This window comes from Dipodomys merriami, unplaced genomic scaffold (assembly GCF_024711535.1).
Source record: "Dipodomys merriami isolate MVZ:Mamm:240054 unplaced genomic scaffold, mDipMer1.0.p SCAF_357, whole genome shotgun sequence".
Classification (NCBI taxonomy): Eukaryota; Metazoa; Chordata; class Mammalia; order Rodentia; family Heteromyidae; genus Dipodomys; species Dipodomys merriami.
Genome location: NW_027205126.1, coordinates 731,069 through 749,946, shown reverse-complemented (window position 1 = coordinate 749,946; position 18,878 = coordinate 731,069). Strand labels below are relative to the sequence as shown.

Genomic DNA, 18,878 nt, shown 5'->3' with positions numbered 1-18,878 from the left:
TTTATTTGTAATTTTTCTTCCTCCCCTCTCTTTTAATGGTGCATCTGTGTTTTGTGTTGTAGGTGTTGCTGTTAAACTTTGGTTTGAAGGAAAAATGTCTCTCAATCAATCTGTATATCCTAAAGAAAGTGAAGAAAAGAATTCAACAGTTGTGGACCCAAAACAGTCAGAAGAGCCCTTTCAAAACTTGTGCTTAGCATCGCAAGAAGTTCTTCGGAAAGCTCAGCAAAGTGGGAGATCAAGGTGTCTCCAGTGTGGTGGTTCCCGGATGTTCTACTGCTACACGTGTTACGTCCCAGTAGAAAATGTACCTGTTGAACAGATTCCACTTGTGAAGGTGAGAAATTCATTGCTTGCAAGTCATATGCCTTACATATGCCTACTCTCATATAATTGATAAGGGTTTTTTTTTGTCATGAAGATGATTCATATTATTGAAAATGGTGTCCCATGAAACTACTTAGCCATTGAGTATCATTGTAATTTGCATTTTGTAGAATCATGTAAGTGGAACCATATACTTTGTATTCTTCATCATCTGTCTTCTCAGAGCACTTATTTTTAAGATTCAGGCATACTGTTGTATATATCAGTTCCCAAGCTACTTTTTTCAGAGGAGCAGTTGCTATGACTCAGGAGTTCTTTTGTGTGGGACTGTAACTTGGCTTTCATTTCCATAATGATGACTGAATACAGGACTTATCCAGGCATTAATAAAGAGAGCTTAAAAAAATAAATCAAGCCAGGCACTGGTGGCTCATGCCTGTCATCCTAGCTACTCAAGAGGCTGAGATCTGAGGATTGTGGTTCAATGCCAGCCTGGGCAGAAAAGTCCCTCTGAGACACTTGTCTCCAATTAACCACTTGAAAACTGGCAGTGGAGTTGTGGCTCAGTATTCTGGCACACAATCCTGAGCAAAAGAACTCTGGGACAGTGCCTACACACTGAGTTCAAGTCCCACAATCCCATAATAATAAGAGAAAGAAAATTCAAGAGTAAAATAATAGAAAGTCCTAACTCAAGAAATCTGAGGGAGTATTATTTTTTATCAAAGGCAGTACATAATCCATAACAGACAGTGAACAAACAAATGACCATTAAGGAAAAAACGGGCCAGATAATTTTGAGAGTTACGTGTGGGATGAGGTTACACCTTGCCTTACTCTATTACTGTTTGTCCTGTTGGTAATCTAATTTGTACTGTTAAAATGTGGTGTTTCAAGCTACGCTGTGCATCATAAAAAATACCTTTGGTTTGAGAGGAGATAGAACAGAATTTCAGCTTAAATTTGAAATTTGAATTGGTCAATCTTGTGTTTCCCTTTAAAATAGCATAAAATAAGCAGACCTAGAGTTTATAGGAATTATAAAAAATGTTCTTGGCATGGACACTGTAATGTGAGGAGTTGGACTCAATACCCATATAAATAACTAAGATGAAAATAACATTAGAATCTTTGCTTTAAGAGCAGATTTTATACTCATTGAGTTTAGCATTGTTTTAGCATATGATTGACAACATGGAGGAAGTAATTTGAGTTGCTAAAGATTTGTATTACTAAAAATGAGAATTTTTTTATTCATGCCTCTTTTTGATGTTTTTGCTTTAGCTACCATTGAAGATTGACATTATTAAACATCCAAATGAAACAGATGGCAAAAGTACAGCTATACATGCAAAGCTCTTAGCACCTGAGTTTGTAAATATATACACTTACCCTTGCATTCCAGAATATGAAGACCATCAAGTGAGTAGCTTATTATAGTTCTTCACATTGAATATGAAAACTAACTTGAATGCATTTCTGAACTTACTTGAACATTATTAATTATTAATTTGAAAATCTAGTATTCCTATGTAACATTAAATATACTATTTTCTCTGTTGGTTTCTTCACAGTTCAAATGATCCTAAGCTATTATGCTTTCTCCTCCCTCCAACATTTTCTGTTTATATACATATAGATGATCTAACTTGATGTATACTGGGAAACCAAATCACAAATGTTGGAGTGTGTCCAAAAGAAAAGAAAGGATTTTCAGGAATTCTTCCTGAATCAAGAGTTTTACTACACAGCCTTTCTAATATTGCTTTTGGCTGCTCAGATAATCTTTCTTGTTCATTTTTACCTTCTCAGTTGATTTTCACATAATGTGGAATTGTCACACTTGCAGAATGAATGATAGTAGTCAGCTTGCCGAAATAGTAAATTTGTAATAGATGTCAAACAATAAGGCCTTGGATACTTCAGAAAAAAGCTATAAATCTTTTAGGTTTCATGGAAGCTTTAGTAAGTGAGAGCCACTTAGAAACAAAATTAAAAATTTGTATATTCATTTATTCTACAAACTGTTTTTGATTGAATTTATTTAGAAAATTGTGTAAGTAAGTGATAGCAGTTTTGATCCAGGAATATGTTTGTATTTACTTGTCTGATCAACTAGATATCACTTATATCAATTAAATGGAACACACTACAGTGTACACACTACTATTACTATTATTACTGTAGTCCAGGTTGGTTTTGACTTCAAGATCTCCTGCCAAGTGTTATTGGGATTATAGGCATGTATCCCCATGACTGTATGACTCTGTTAATCCTGGCATTAATAGTATCTATAAAGGCCCTTTAGACCATTTTCTCATCAATCCACTATGTTCTTTGTTTAAGCAAAAATGACATTTAGGCCAGATGCCAATGGCTCACTCCTGTTATCCTAGCTACTCAAGAGACTGAGATCTGAGGATCATGGTTCAAAGCCAGCCCCAGCAGGAATGTCTGTAAGACTCATCTCCCATAAACCACTCAGAAAACTGGAAGTGGTGATGTGGCTCAAGTGGTAGAGTGCTAGCCTTGAGCTGAAGAGCTGAGGGACAGTGCCCAGGCCCAGGGTTCAAGCCCCATGACCAACAAAAAAACCCCCCAAAACCCACAAAAAACAACAACAACAAAAAACCAAACACATATAACAGGGCCAACCTACTGGCTTGTTCCTAAAAATTTTAAGTGAATCAGAATTGATGTTGCAGATTCCAGTAGCACATGGCTAATGTGAGTTTCTTCATTTTTAGGTGGCACTTGTTTTTCCTGGACCTGAGTCTGTATCAATACAAGATATTTCTTTCCATCTACAAAAACGGATTCAAAGTAAAGTTAGAGGCAAAAATGATGACCCTGACAAGCAGTCTTTTAAACGCAAGAAAACTGAAGAACAGGAGGGCTGTGATTTGAAGGAGAGTAGAGGCACTACATTGAAAAAAATTATCTTCATAGACAGCACCTGGAACCAGACAAACAAAATATTCACTGATGAGCGACTTCAAGGTAAGAAAAATGTTTTTTTGGATTATTTCTCTCCTGCCAACTTTTATTTGAAAAACCACAAGGATATCTATGCACTCGGCACATTTCCTTTCTTTTCTTTCTATGTCATATCTGTATGTATGTGTTTATATTACCTGTAATTTGGGTGCACTTGAAAGCAAATGATAGCCTTGTGACATTTTTGAATACTTAAGTATACATCTTCCAAGAATATACATATTTATAGGTGGTTGCCAAAGTCCCAGACCTGTCATCCTAGCTATTTAGGAGGATGAAATTAGGACCACAGTTTGCCACCAGCCCAGCAGAAAAGTGGCCACTTCTCATCCCTAAACTTGATGCAGTTGCACACACCTGTCATCCTAACTACAGTGGAAAGTTTCAAGTAAGTGGATTTAGATCCAGATACAAACCTGTACAGAGACTCTGTCTCAAAAAAGTAACACAAAGGACTGGAAGCATAGAGTACTTGCCTAGCAAATTTTAGGCCTTGAGTTCAAATCCCAGCACTACCAAAAAATTAAAAAAAGAATAAGTACAGTCTCATGCATAATAAAATATACCATTAGCACTTCTAAGAAAATCAACAAAAATTCCACAATATTATCTAATATGCAGTCTTTATTCAAATGCCCCTAATTGATGAAAAAAATGTCTTTTGTAGATTTTACCCCCTTGACAAAACAACATTTTAACTCCTCACATTTAAGATTGTTAAATGCTTTGTCTAGGATAATTATATATGAGGATAAATTCAGGGTTGTCTGTGACTATTGCAGTTTTTATCTATTGTTTTGCTGTAATTGCTAATAGTGTTCTATTCTGACACTGGTAAAACATCCAGAGCTACTGTTGGTGCAGTGTTGAACAAAACAGCAGTTTCACTATCAAGGGGATTTTAAACCTATTGGTATTTCACATGCATAAAGATAATATGTGCTAAGCTCGCTCCAGTTATTCCTTGTGGTACACTTAGGAACCAGAGAGGTTGGGATCAAATTAGAACATACAGGGAAATCTGCCTGTAAAAACTTATGGTATTGAAGGGATCAGAATTCCCTTTGAAAAGTTGTGATCTAGCACAGAATTGAATTAGGCTATGTGAAATGGGAAGAAATAATGGAAATCTTTCGGATAAGTCTGATTTTAGGCAAACCTAAAGTGCAAACAGACTTGAACACTACCAGTGTAATTCCACTTAGATTTTTTTTCCAAGGGTTTTCACTTAGGATCTTTCATTTGATTCTTGCAATTACCGTATAAGGTAATACTAAGGAAAAATAGCTCAGAAAGAAAAAAAAAAGCTTCAAACTGAGGAGTAAACATGCTGCCATAAACATGTAAAGGAATGTGACTGGCAGTGCTTCCTTTCCCTTTTTCAAAGAATAGGGCATTAGGGGTTTGTTGCCCTGTAGACACAGGCAGCAAGATTCTTCAGGGTCTTGTGCTCTGTAGTATCCTCTACTTCCTCTCTCATATGTAGAAACAGACAGCACTCAGACTGTCAAAACAACCTCATTCCATGCATAGGCATCTCAAAGGTTCAAACTGTGTTAACCTAGTTAAATGTGCTGCTGTCATGCACTTCAGCTTGGAACTGATTTAGCACAGAATCAGACTCTAGTGAAGTATCTCAAACTTTCTTTTCTAGCTGACTCATATTTCTAACAATAGCCTGGGAGAAGCTCTCCCAGGTTGAACCTTTTAGCAACTACTGCCTCATACCAACTCGGTGGTTCTTTGCCTTCTAAGCATGAACAAAGCCACCAAATAACTCGCAAAGCACCATAACACCACCAGCCCCCCCGCCCCCAACTTTTACAGGAACTACTGAGAAAACCTCAAGAACTGTAAAAGGTATAAAGAAATAAGAGAGATAGTATTATCTTCTGTGCTTTGAATTTCTGGTTGTGTTACCTGGGCAAGTAAAGTAACTTAAAATTATTGTTATTGGGAACTAAGAATTTTAGGAGGAAAAAGTGACTCATGAAATAAAAGAAACAAAATTCCTATAATATTAAAATGTAAAATGAGACTATCTACATGAATAAAACACTAGAAAGTGGAATGCCTAACTTAATTGTGGAAGGTCAGGTTAAAACTACAAGTGTAGAATGACTTAACATTCCTCAAGATTCACCAAAAGAAGCTTTGAGAAAATATAGAGGAAAGATGATCTTCTTTTGTGGGAGATAACCTAAATTATTAATAATGGTATTGTAGCCACGCACTATTTTGACTCAAGCCTACAATCCTAACTTTTCAGGAAGCTGAGATCTAAGGATTGAGATTTGAACCCAGCTTGGATAGGAAAGTCCATGAAACTTTTATCTTCAATTAGCAAAAAGCCAGAAATGGAGCTGTGGGCTCAAGGGACAGAGCACCATGAGTGGAAAAGTTAAGGGACAGAGTCTAGTTACTGAGTTCAAACCCTAGTACCATTGTACACACACACAAACACACACACACAGAGTTGTTCATATGATCTAAATTATGTACATGAGAATGATAGAAATTAGAGAAATTCCTTTAAATATCAACCCCTAGAAATTGAATTTTTTATCCACAGAGACTGTGGCATGATTAAGGAATAAGCCTTTCATTGACATGATTAGATTGTTTTAATCTAAACTAGTCTGGGATCTGACTTTCAGCTCTAGTTCTGTCACCAACAAAGATCTTTTTTAAAGTGAGGTTATTATGTTTTGAAATAAATTACTGTATATCTAGAAGAGTATCTACAGTTACAGAGCATAATGATAAAAGGAATAAATGAAAACCCATGCACCAGAATAGGTTCAGTTAATTTCTATGCCATCCTTCATGGCTTTCCTCCTATTTCCTTTCCCACTGACAATGCTCTTGAATTATGTCTGTCTGTCTTCGATTTCTAGATTCTAGTGTTATTATGTACATCTGTATTCATAAGCTACATATTAACCTATTTTTGCTTTGTTTTGAACTTGTACATTGTTTTCTCTGTACTTGCTTTCAAAAGTCATCAGTTTGTTTCTGAATTTTACCCGTGTTGTCCTGATGGTAATTCATTCATTTTCACTGCTATATAGTATCTGGTTATATGAATAGACTATAGTTTATTCTATTGAAATACTTGTTTCTGATATTATAAGTAGTGCTATTGCAAACATTTTTGCACACATACAAGCTGCTTCAGAAATTGATCTCTGGACTGTTGAATATAAATATTTTTAGCTTTATATATAATTCCAAATTGCTTCTAAAATGAGTAGATGTGTGCTACCATCATTAACATATGAAAGATCCTATTGATTCATAATTCTTCTTATCTTGGTATTGTTATATAATTGATTTTGCCAATCTAGTCTGTGTTAAGTGGTATATTATTGTGTTAATATGTATTTCTCTGGTGACTAGATGAAGTATTTTCTTTCTTTACTTGGCTATGTGGATATATTGCCAAATAATACCTGCCAAATGCTCATATCTCACTTTTCTATTTTAATTGTCCATTCTTACTGATATATAAGAATTCTTTATATATTCTAGAATGTTTGAAGTACCTTGAAGTTTGTCTCATCTTTTAAATTAAGGTAACTTTTGAGAAAAAAAGTCTTAGAATTAATGGATATTAGGTTTAGTACCTTTTGTGTCTTAAATCTTCCTCCACCTAAAGATACTATATTTCTAATAATTTGTAGATTTTTTTTTGTATTTTCTCTACGAAAAAGCCAATTTGATTACTTTCCAGTTCTTAAACATTTATTTTATTTTTTGTCATTTGTGGGGCTTGAACCTGATCAGGGCCTGGGTACTGTCTCTGAGCTTCTTTTTCCTCAAGGCTAGCATTCTACCACGTGAGCTATAGCAACTTCTGACTTTCTGAGAAGTTTATTGGAGATAAGTATCTTATGGACATTCCCACCTGGGTTGTGAATCTCCGATTTCAGCTTCCTGAGTAGCTGGGATCACAGGTGTGAGCCACTGGTTCCCAGGGCATCTAATTAATTTTATTTTTCTTTCTTACTATGTTAACTAAACCCTCCAATGTAATATCGAATTGAAACATTGTCAAGGTCATCCTAGATAGTGTTATTAACTGGCAAGTTTATTTATATTTGTTGTATCTATATATTGGATCTCTTACCATCTTGATTTTTTTTAATCCTCCTTGTCCCATTTCTTTACTATTTTCTCCTTTCCTGGCTTTTCTTGGAGTGAAAATTTTTTTCTTAATTCTATTTTTAAATATGCCTATCTGGATTCATTTAAAGAATTGTGTGTGGGTCACTTTAAAAAGTTCAAAGCTAAACAATAACTCATCCTTTTGAACAATATGAGGACACAGTACATGGAAGTGTCATTCAGTCTCATTCACAATGTTATTGTTCTGTTCATTATTTTTGTTGTTTGTTTTATTGTCTGCCCACAAATTAGATATTTTTATTATTTTTTGTTTTATAAGACAACATTTATTTGGACTTGAGTAAATGTTTACTACTGTTCTCTTTGCTCAGCATTCTTTTATTTTATATTGTCTTTTGCTCTTACATCCTGTAAGAATTCCTTTCATTTGGTTTCTTCTTGGCACAGGTTTAATTTTCGTTTTGTCTATTAATGTTTTCTCTCTTTTCTTTGATGTATTATTCTGCTGGGTACATGATTTTTAGGCCAGTTATTTTCTTTTGACACTTTGAAGAAATGATCACAGTGCCCTTAGTGTTCTTTTGTTGCTAATGAAAAATTTCCTCATTTTATTGATCATTGCTCTGTGCATGATCTGTCCCTTTTTAGCGGCTAGTTTTAAAATCTTGTTTGCATTGTTGGGGTTTTGCACAGTACCCTAGATAGCTCTAAGTGGTGATTTTTCTGGATCTGTGGCTTTGCACTGTCTCTTTAAATGCTCTCTCTACTTCATTGTCTTTGTTCTTTACTCCTCAGACTATTAAATACTAGTTTCTTCATGTCTCAATAACATGCAATTTCTTATTTCTTGTCCCTTTCTGCTACATTTGTGGTGTAGCATTTAAGTAAAAGTGATATGTGACAGTAGGAAATCATTCCTTATTGGCCAGTGAGCAATTAAAAAAAAAAAAAAAGTCTCACTTTAAAATAAGCTGCTGAGAATGGCAGATAAACACAGTGTGAATCTGAGCACTAGTCTAAGGTGCTATGAAAGCATTGTGGGTTTGTTTGCTGACACCGGGCTTGCAGAAGATGACTACTGCTTCATGTATCATTTCCTCTTTCATCATGTCAGAGCACAGTGACAATATTCTGCTTCTGAAGATAGAACTAAAGGGATAGCTTAGAAGTAAATGTTTACCAGTGTTAAGGACCATTAGGCTGCCCCACCTTCTCTCTCTCTGTTTCACATGATACTTTGAGTTTATTAAAGCCTTTTGAAATTTGGTGAATTTAGTCCTGTCACAGGTTAAAAATCACTGGAAGGTCTTAATGTTGATTACTTTTTTGCTGCAAGGTCTAAGAGTGGGAGGTGACTATCTTAAGATTTTATTCTGCATCTGATGTTGTTTCTATGTGTTTTTTGAAGCGTTTAAAGTAATATTCTGGCTGGGGGCTCGTGGCTCATGCCTGTATTCCTAGCTGCTCAGGAGGCTGAGATATGAGGATCACAGTTCAAAGCCAGCCAGGGCAGGAAAGTCCACGAGACTCTTATCTCTTTAATTAACCACCAGAAAACTGGAGTGAAGCTGTGATTCAAAGTGGTAGTATGCTAGCCTTGAGCAAAAAGCTCAGGGACAGCAACCCACATCTCGAATTCAAGACCACACCTGACCAAAGATTAAAGAAAAAAAAATTACCCTGTTTGGAATTACTATTAACAGTTCATATCAGTGTTTCTTTTAAACACTTCTTGAACTAATTAAAAGGAATCATTATTGTATCAGTGCTGTAGTTAGTAAGTAGTTATATTTTTTTTCTTTTTCTTTTTGGCAGGGTTGTTACAAGTTGAATTGAAAACGAGAAAAACTTGCTTTTGGCGCCATCAAAAAGGGAAGCCCGACACTTTCCTCTCCACAATTGAAGCCATTTATTACTTTCTAGTGGGCTACCACACTGATGTATTAAAAGAGAAATACGAAGGACAATATGACAATCTGTTATTTTTCTATTCTTTTATGTACCAGTTGATAAAGAATGCCAAATGCTCTGGAGGTAAGGAAGCAACAAAACTTATCCATTAGTTAACAAGTCATCTGGCATTTTCTTTTCCTCACATTAATAAACTTACAGTTGTGCTTTGTTTATTCTTGGGAGATAATCATATTAGATTTAGAAAATGTCTCTGTGTGTGTGTGTGTGTGTGTGTGTGTGTGTGTGTGTGTGTGCGCGCGCGCGTGCGTGTGTGCGTGCGTGTGCGTGTGTGTGCGTGTGTGTGTTCTGGGGTTGAGCCCAAGGCTTTGCACCTGCCTAGCACTCTATTCCTTGTGCCATACATAACCCTAGGCCTTTTGACTTAAGTAGTTTTCCAGTAGTGTCTCCTGTGTATGGCTGGGCCGATGTGAACCATAATCCAGTCACCTGTTTACACTGCTAAGGCAACAGGCATGGAATTACTATGTCCGGTTGAGTGAGGATCTAGCATTCATTCCATATTTGGCCTTCCTGATCTCATCCTCTAATGTAGCTGAAATGACAGGCACATGTCACTGTATGCCACCTATTGATTGAGATGATCCTCCTGATTCCTACCTCCCAAATAGCTAGGGTAAGAGGTATGAGCCACTGGTACCCTGCTTGAATCTCTTTGCTTAACAGAAAAAGAAGTAAAGCATGATTTGTTTGAGGTTAGTCACAAAAACAGGCAGAATGAGTTTTTGGAAAATAACATACTGCATTTGCTGGATACTTCCTGCCTTTTGTATCTGCCTAACTTTTTTTTTTTTTTAGGATAAAATTGCTAGTAGCCAGGCACCAGTGGCTCACGCCTATAATCCTAGCTACTCAGGAGACTGGAACCTAAGGATTGTGATTCAAAGCAAGATTAGGCAGGAGAATCCGTGAGACTTTCATCTCCAATAAACTACTCAGAAAAGGCTGGAAGTGATGCTGTGGCTCAACCTTGAGTACCAAGAGGCTCAGGGACAGTGCTCAGGCCCTGAATTTAAGTCCCAGGACTGAAAGGAAAAAGAATTGCTAATAATCACGTGGTCCTGCCACAAAGATGGACATAAGCCCTACTTTGGTAGACCAAGAACACCCAAGTCCATTCTGATAAGCATTAGGGATGGCATTCAAGATGTTTAATTGGTAAAAGGCAATGGGATACCATGGTTAAATGCACAGACTCCAAAGCTAGACAGCCCAATCTCAGCTATGCCACACCTCTGTCATGTCAGGTTTCTCATCCACAAAGAGTGAGGGATAGAGTGGCTTACTTTAGATAGAATCACTGTGAGAAGTAACTGAACGTGTATCTAATAGGGTCTTTTAGTAGCACCTACAATGTAAGTGCTATGGTTTTTGTTTTAATTTGGAATTGTGAATTAAGAATAAGCCTAGAACTGATGGTGGCCACCTATGCTACCAGGTGAAAAGAGCCAGTCTTAGAGTGAATCTGGGAAAGGACTGCAGAGTGTCCAGATAGAGGGACTGAATCCTGAGGACGTCACTTAATCTCGTGGAAGTAGCTGCTGGTGAACAAAGCCCAGTCATCCTGGATGCCTTTTGTTGGGCCCGCTGGATGTACCCTCTTCTCTTTTATGTTCTGCTCTCTGCTGTGTGAGGTAGGTTCCCTTACCCTCTGGCCTTGGGTTTGATTCAACAAATAGGAAGTTGAGAGGGAAATGAAAACCATTTATTTACCCGGCTCCTTTCTTGCAAGGTAGGCATGCTTTGACTATGTCCTTGTAACAGAATGCTACCTATCACATGTCCTTCCCTTCCTGAACACTCATCTCAGTTATATTTCTTGGTTCACATCCCTGCTTGTTTTCACTTATGGGCAATAACCGATTTCATTTGTTACTAAGGCCCAAGGTACAGCCTTCGCCCTAATTACTTTTCCTAACCCTTTCTCATCCCATCCATTTGATGAATGTTTCTCAATGTTTCATCCATTTGAAGAACATTTCTTATTTGAAGTTGCCTACTGTTTTTTTTTTTGTTTCTTTTTTGTTTTTGGTATCTGACTATCTAAAAATAGCAGTACACATTTCTCTTTTTGTATATAAGTAAATACACACTGTTGGGATACATATCATGTTTATGGAAGAAAAAATAAAGCCCAAGTCTTGCTTGGCACTGGTTGCTTATGCCTGTTTTCCTAGCTATTCAGGAGGCTGAGATCTGAGGATTGTGGTTCAAAGACAGCCTAGGCAGGAAAGGCCATGAGACTCTTACTCCAGTTGATCACCAGAAAACCAAAAGTGGAGCTGTGGCTCAAAGCAATAGAGTACTAGCCTTGAGTAAAAAAGAGCCCACAGACAGTGCCTAAGCCCTGACTTTAAGCCCTACCCCCCAAAAAAATCCCAAACAAACAAAAACAGGTTTTTGATGAAAGATGTATTTACTTCTTGTAGATTCATAAGTCAAAGCAGGTGAGTTCCAGTGGCTCATGCCTGTAATCCTAACTACTAATCAGGCTCAGACTTGGAGCATCACAGTTTGAAGTTAGCATGGGCAGAAAAGTCCATGAGTCTCCCATCTCCAATTAACTAAGAAGAAAACCGCTTTCAAAACTGATTGGAGTCATGGCTCAAATGGTAGAGCACCAGTCATGAGCAAACAAGCCAAGCCAGTGTGAGGCCCTGAGTTGAAGCACTGGAACTGGTAAATAAATAAATAAATAAAATCACAACCAATTAATTGACAGCTGTTAGAAGCTCTGAAATAAGGTTATTAAATCATTTAAGTTAGCATGCTCTAAACTTACTTGAACATGCAATGCCTATTAGTACCCAGAAATAGGACATTTGGGATATTATAGTTTTAGAGCAGTATAAACACATATGCACATGGCAGCTGAGGATTAAAGAAGTTAAATAATTCCTGATAAACCACACAACTATTTAACTAATTTCTGATAAGTCACACAACTGGTCTACAGTCTGAGATTTCTGACTTGGTTTGGTTTAGTGAGATTGCCATTTGTATTATGCTATTCATAAACAGGAATGTGGATTATATAAGGTTTGAACATTATTAGCACCACAGTCTTAGCCAAATAGACTCAGTGGCTTACTAATTTAACAGTTATATTACAAGAATGGAATTAAAATAGATTTCTTCATGTTTCAACCTTGGCTCTAGAAATAAGAGGATAGCTTGAATTGATTTAAGCAGGGCCAGAGTTGGATTTCTTTGGGCTAAATTTAGACTTCCCTGCGCCAAAAATCTATTGCCATTTAACTGGCTCTACAAATCAACTAAGCATAGCAATTAAAAGGGACAAGGAAAAGAAGAGAGAATAATCTTATCATTCATTTGCTCTTCCCCCCTCCCATCTCAGAGCTTACATACAAAAGATGACCCACATACTTCAGAAGGAGCCAGTGTCACAAAGCCAGATAAAAATCTCAAGTTCTATCCAAAGGAAGGTATACCTGTTAGAACAACATGAATTGGCTGCACTTGTCTTGTTTCTTTTTGGTATGCCAGGCTACAAAAATGGCCTTCTTCTCCCTGTATTGTTGATGGTATTTTTTTTCAAGTTCCTTTGAAGTACACTCTCATTCTGAATCAGCCATATACATGCCTAAAAAAAATGTATTGTCTTTCTATTCACTCTAGTGTTTTGACTGTTGATATATAAACCTGAAAGGCTAAGTTAACCTGTTGGAGAACTGAGGCAGGCCTAGAATAGAGCCAGGTTGCCCTTATTACCCTGGCTGACTCCTATCTAGACTGGCTGATAACCAACCCTCAGATAAGTGATCTCCAGCCAACATCAGGAGAGCCACTCAACTGTGAACAAAGAACATCTATTGTTATACCATTAATACTTAGCTATTTATTTTACAGCATTATTGTGGCAGTAGATATTCAGTATTTGGATACTGTATCAGATATTACATATCTCAAAAACCTGAGAAGCTTCTTGGCCTCATTGTTCCTCAGCCCTTGACCAATCACTTTACCTTAGCTATAACACTTTTTGTAGTGACAGATACCCAGTAGGTCTGCGTGATTCCTCTGCTTGGGGTCAAAGTAACCATATGTTCAAAATCCCTGGCTGGGGGCTGGGAAGGTGCCTCAGTGGCAGAGTGCTTGCCTTGAACACATGAGGCCCTGGGTTCAATTCATCAGCACCACATAAGCAGAAAAAGCCGGAAGTAGCGCGGTGTCTCAAGTGGTAGAGCACTTGCCTTGAGCTGAAGATCAGAGGGACACCACCCAGGCCCAGAGTTCAGGCCCTGTGACTGACAAAAAAAAAAAAAAAAATCTCTGGCCCATCCAGTACTTATGTATACTAGGAATACCATGTCAGAAGGCTTCTGTTAAAAGAGATTCAGTCTAGAAGTTGCAAAGTTAATGGATCAATGGACCTTAAGGAGTGTTGTAATTTCCTCTTTTTTTTTTCCTGAAACTATAAGAGCTATAGGAGCACTGTCTTATCCTGCTGGTGCAGAGATGTACCATTTGGCTATGCAAGACCGACAGTGTCGTGTACAGCTTTTCATGTCACAGCAGTCATGCTGCACAGTCACTCACCAGTTTGCCTTTGCTTCTCTTTCTTGCTGGTTTCTCTGCCTTTCTTCCTCACTTTCCCAGCCTGGGTTATATCTTCTAATAAAGCCAGACATGCTAAATTGAATTTAGTCAGGACATCAGGTTCATTACAAGTATGTCATAATTTTTGAAGAATTTGCATAAAAGAATAAGGATTCATCTAAAGGTTGAGCTACTGGGCAAGTACAGTGTGGGAGGCTGCAAGAGGGAAAGATGAGAGTAGACATTCACCGGTACTCAGAGTCACTATGACTCGCTTTGTAGAAACGTGTAAGTCTCAAGCGTAACAAACTTCTCATCTTTCTAGGCACCCTTTAGAAGTATATGGATATAGTCTTTATTTGGTCTTTTCTTTGAGGCCTTTTGATTTGGTCTTTTCCCAAGACTCTTCTCCAACCATCACATTTCATTTGTATACCCACTTCCTGATTTTTGAGCTTTTTTGTTATTGTTGAAGTTGTAGGTTGTGGGGCTTGAACTCAGGGCATGGCCACTGTCCCTGAGCCTCTTTGCTCTCAAGGCTAGTGCTGTACCACTTTGAAACATAGTTCCACTTCTAGTTTTCAGGTAGTTGGTTGAAGATAAGAGTCTCTTGGCCTTTCCTGCCTGGGCTGGCTTGAATTGCGATCCTCAGATCTCAGCCTCCTGAATAGGATTATAGACATGAGCCACCAACAGTAGGCCTTGAGCATTAAAAAAAAAAAAAAAAAAAAAAAATATATATATATATATATATATATATATATTTTGTAGTAACTACCAACTACCAGTCAGCTTATTCTTTTAAATTACTTCTCCAAAATTTCACCAAATGTTTTTAATTCACTAGGTACATTTTCTATCTTCTGTAATTACTAGATTATTAAAATTTGTTTTTGATTCCATATGCTGAAAGTTAAAAGACCCTAATGGAAAGTTAAGCTGCATATATACTGAGACTACATTGAAGACCACCAGCAAATACTCCCATATATAATGGCCAATTACCAGTAGAAATTTGATAAAAATCCTCCACATGAAAAATGGAGGAATATAGTGGTATGTGTGTATGTGGGAGCGGGGGGTAGGTGGGAAAAATTCCAATGAACAGAGAGAAACAACAAAAACCCATTAAATAGCTTCAGAAAAAGAGCATGTATAAAACAGTGATAGAGTATGAAAAAAAGACATAAATAAGAAAGATCCTGGAAATTAAAAAGTAATTGCCGAAACAAAAACCAATATAGTAATTAGAAGATAAAATGTAGAATAAAAGTAAGAAAGTTCCAACTTCCAAGAACTTAAGTTCAAGCCTCAGTTTTATATATATATATATATATGTATATATGTATATATGCATATATAAAAATGTATATCATTGAAATACTGAGTATCTTGTGGGATTCTCCCCTCTCCAATTTTTTTAAATCTTGCTTTACTAGGGTTTGAACTCAGGGCCTTACTAGTAAGGTGTGTTACCACTTGAGCCTCATCTTTAATACAAATTACTTTTGGGGGGGCGGGGTTGGAACTGTTCTTTAGCTCAAGGCTAGCACTCTACTACTTGAGCTACAGTGCCATTTCCAGCTTTTTATGCTTATGTGGTCCTGAAGAATTGAACCCAGGGCTTCATGCATGCAAGGCAAGCACTCTACCACTGAGCCACCTTCCAGCCCTACAGATTAATTTTAACCATCAGGTTTTCCTGTTATACTCTTGAGGTTCTGACAGTCTGCAATCTTATTTTACATCTTGGCTCTAGCAAATAATACGTATCTCATTGCATATTTAGAGTAGAGTATTATGTTTCATGGAGAAAGTCAACTTATTGATGCTATAATGTTCATATCAGCACTTGACTGATTTCATTTATTAACTGTGACTTTAGTATCTTTGTTCAGTAACTCTGCCATTGTTAGTAAAGTGAGTTAACTAGTCAAACAAGACGTTTTGGCTTTCTAAAGATCATTTTTAACTCCCATGTGGAGTTTTGTTCTTTTTTTTTTCCACTTAAGATCTTCAGAAAGTGGGGGAAAAACTAAGATCAAGGATCAATCTAGGAGCTTCTTTTGTTGTTGTTGTTGTTGTTGTTGTTTTTTTGAGCTTCTTCATTTGTGTAATGGGAATTCCAGAGAGTGGCAACTGTAGAGGGCAGTTTTTTAATTCCTAAAACTTGAGTACATAAGTTTTTGTTACTTATGATACTGGGGCTTGAATTCTGGGCCTCATGAACAAGAATCATGTCAGAGGTCTTCTCTGGAAACTAGAACACATGGGGTGATGAACTCTTGAGCGAGAACAATTTTCAAATTGGGTTCTATTCCTCATAATATTGTTAATCTAGCCAGGTGCCAGTGGCTCACACCTGCAATCCTAGCTACTTAGGAAGTTGAGATCTGAGAATCACAGTTCAAAGCCAGCCCAGGCAGGAAAAGTCAGTGAGACTCTTATCTCTCCACCAGAAAACCAGAAGTGACACTGGTTCAAGTAGTAGAGCTCTGGCCTTGAGCTGAAGAGCTGAGGGACAGCGCCCAAACCCAGTGTTCAAGACCCTAACTGACAAAAAAATAAAAAAAATGTTAATCACGTGACATGCAAGTTCTCAAAAATTTTCCCATATATCCTTATGTTAAAGATTATTAGGAAGAACTGAAGACTGATTTCTAGCAAAATGGAAGAGAAAACCAAACAGGATGGACGAGGGCATCAAGCAGGCAGCAAAGAGAAGTCTTAGGATTTGCTCATTCAGTATGTGTTTGTTTATTCCATGAAAAGTTCTGGGTTCCTGCTAGGGGCCAGATTCTCTTCTAATTCATGAGTAAAAGATACTAAGTAAGATATCCAAAAGTGAAACGAGACAGTGACGTAACTAAAATAGACCAGTGCAAGCAAGGGGCACTAGTGTAAAATAAGGTGGTCAGGGAAAAACCTCTGTGATAAGGTGAAACTCAGAGGAATCTAAATGAATGGGAGAGAGTTAGCCATTTGAATAAAGAAGAGAGCAGTATTTTAGGTAGGGAAACCCAATATGAGCAAAACTCTTGAGGTAGCCAAATATTCGACATAGTAGAGAAACACGAAAGAGATTAGTTTGAATAGTGAGTGAGATGGGAACATTATCTGGGATAACGTAGGTAGGCCCCATATAAGCACAAGCATCCTGAAAAAAAAGTTCAAAGAAGGATAATGCAAAAGGATATCAGAGTGATGAAAAATGAGAATGTTTCATTCCACCATTTTTAGCTTTGCAAAATGGACAATGGGAACCATAAATTAAGAAATGTGGGTAGAGCCGGGCGCTGGTGGCTCACTCCTGTAATCGTAGCTACTCAGGAGGCTGAGATCTGAGGATCGCAGTTCAAAGCCAGCCCGGGCAGGAGAGACCATGAGACTCCTATCTCCATTAAACCACCAGAAAACCGGAAGTGGCGTTGTAGCTCAAGTGGTAGAGTGCTCGCCTTGAGCTGAAGAGCTGAGGGACAGCGCCCAGGCCCAGAGTTCAAGCCCCACGATCGACAAAAAAAAAAAAAAAAAAGAAATGTGGGTAGGCTCTAAGACGCTTAAAAAAAAAAAAAAAAAAAAAAGATACAGAGTTTCCCCAGGGCCTCCAGAAAGGAATTCTTGTTTAGCCAAAATCTTGATTTCAGTCCAGTGAGATCTGTATTGGACTCTTACAGTATGTGAAAATAAGTTGTGTTGCTTATGCGTGCCAAATTTGTGGTAATTTGTTGCAGAAGCAAGAAAAAAATAACTTGAATTAGCCACAACTTGAAGAATAGTGAACAGATTCTTACTAGAGAGTGGGCCTACCAGAAGGTAATTATTTACTTAACTAAGTTATGCAATGATAGAATGTTAGTGTTCACACAGAGGTTAGAAAATGAGCCTTAAGAGTGTGTGTCTCTTTTTAAAGACATTGCCAGGCAACTGTTAACTTCTTATGGCAGTTGCTAGTGCTAGGATGATACACATAAAGTAGGAAGGAATTGTTCAACTTGAATGAATTTCTGACCTGTTACCTGTTACCTGTTAATTTTTTTTTCTAGAAAAGGAAGGATGACTGGAGGATGTAGTTAAATCCCAGAGAGAGGAGTGAAGAACAGAGAAAAGCAATGAATTAGCTCTCCCATAGGACTATCTGAACTAGAACCAAGGAATAGCTCCTGCCTTGGGATCCTTAGGAAAAATTTCGTTTCAATCCTTTCGTTTTTCCCACCCTCATTTCTGTGGTATTCCTAGCTTAGAAAACCTGGACTTGGAAAAGCCATCTCAGGAAGAATAACAGAAAGTTTATCCTATATGAATATGATTTAAATGTGCCATGTAGAACTTAAGTATAAGCCATAGTGGGCAAAAATTGTAAAGAGTAAGTACATTTTTACACAAGAATGGGACAAGAACTATTGTAAGAAGGTGAGCCAGCCTAGTCTTGGAAGATAGCTCCAGAACAATTCTTTGTTGGAAAATGATTTCTAACTGTCTAAAGTCTCTTTTAGTCTATGTTGGGGGAGATCTTCATCAATACAGTTGTCTTATAAAGAAAAATCTTTGAGCGCTTATTCCAAGGCTCAAAGCTTATTGTACAAAAGCTTCTTCTATAAATCTTGAGACCTGCCCTTTTTGGCTTGGGCTAAGAATCAGGGTACTGTGGAAAAGGCTTATAATATTCTCCAGCCTACAGGTCTTATGAAGAACTGTTGAAATTATCCTAGCACCTTCAATCTTAATTCTGTGATCATTTTTTGCTGTTGGTAACAACCTTTTTTTTTCAATCTGTTTTAAAAAATTATTTTCAGGGGATTTTTTTTCCTACTGTGATATATACGTATATTTCTCTTTTGTACTATTAAATATTTGTTATTGCAACAGTTTTCCCCCTCCAGTTTTTCAAGCACATA

General features: G+C 37.3%; 1 protein-coding gene across 2 annotated transcripts in view; it reads left to right on the top strand.

Moving 5' to 3' along the window:
• LOC138804124 (tRNA-uridine aminocarboxypropyltransferase 1-like) overlaps positions 1 to 18,878 on the top strand; it is a 132,071-nt gene that overhangs the window by 5,282 nt on the left and 107,911 nt on the right. For both annotated transcript variants that reach the window (XM_069988400.1, XM_069988399.1), the window contains exons 2-5: positions 63 to 337; positions 1,612 to 1,749; positions 3,075 to 3,327; positions 9,268 to 9,486. In XM_069988400.1, coding sequence (XP_069844501.1) covers positions 95 to 337; positions 1,612 to 1,749; positions 3,075 to 3,327; positions 9,268 to 9,486 — 853 coding nt within the window. In that variant the 5' untranslated portion in view covers positions 63 to 94. The remainder of the gene's footprint in view (positions 1 to 62; positions 338 to 1,611; positions 1,750 to 3,074; positions 3,328 to 9,267; positions 9,487 to 18,878) is intronic.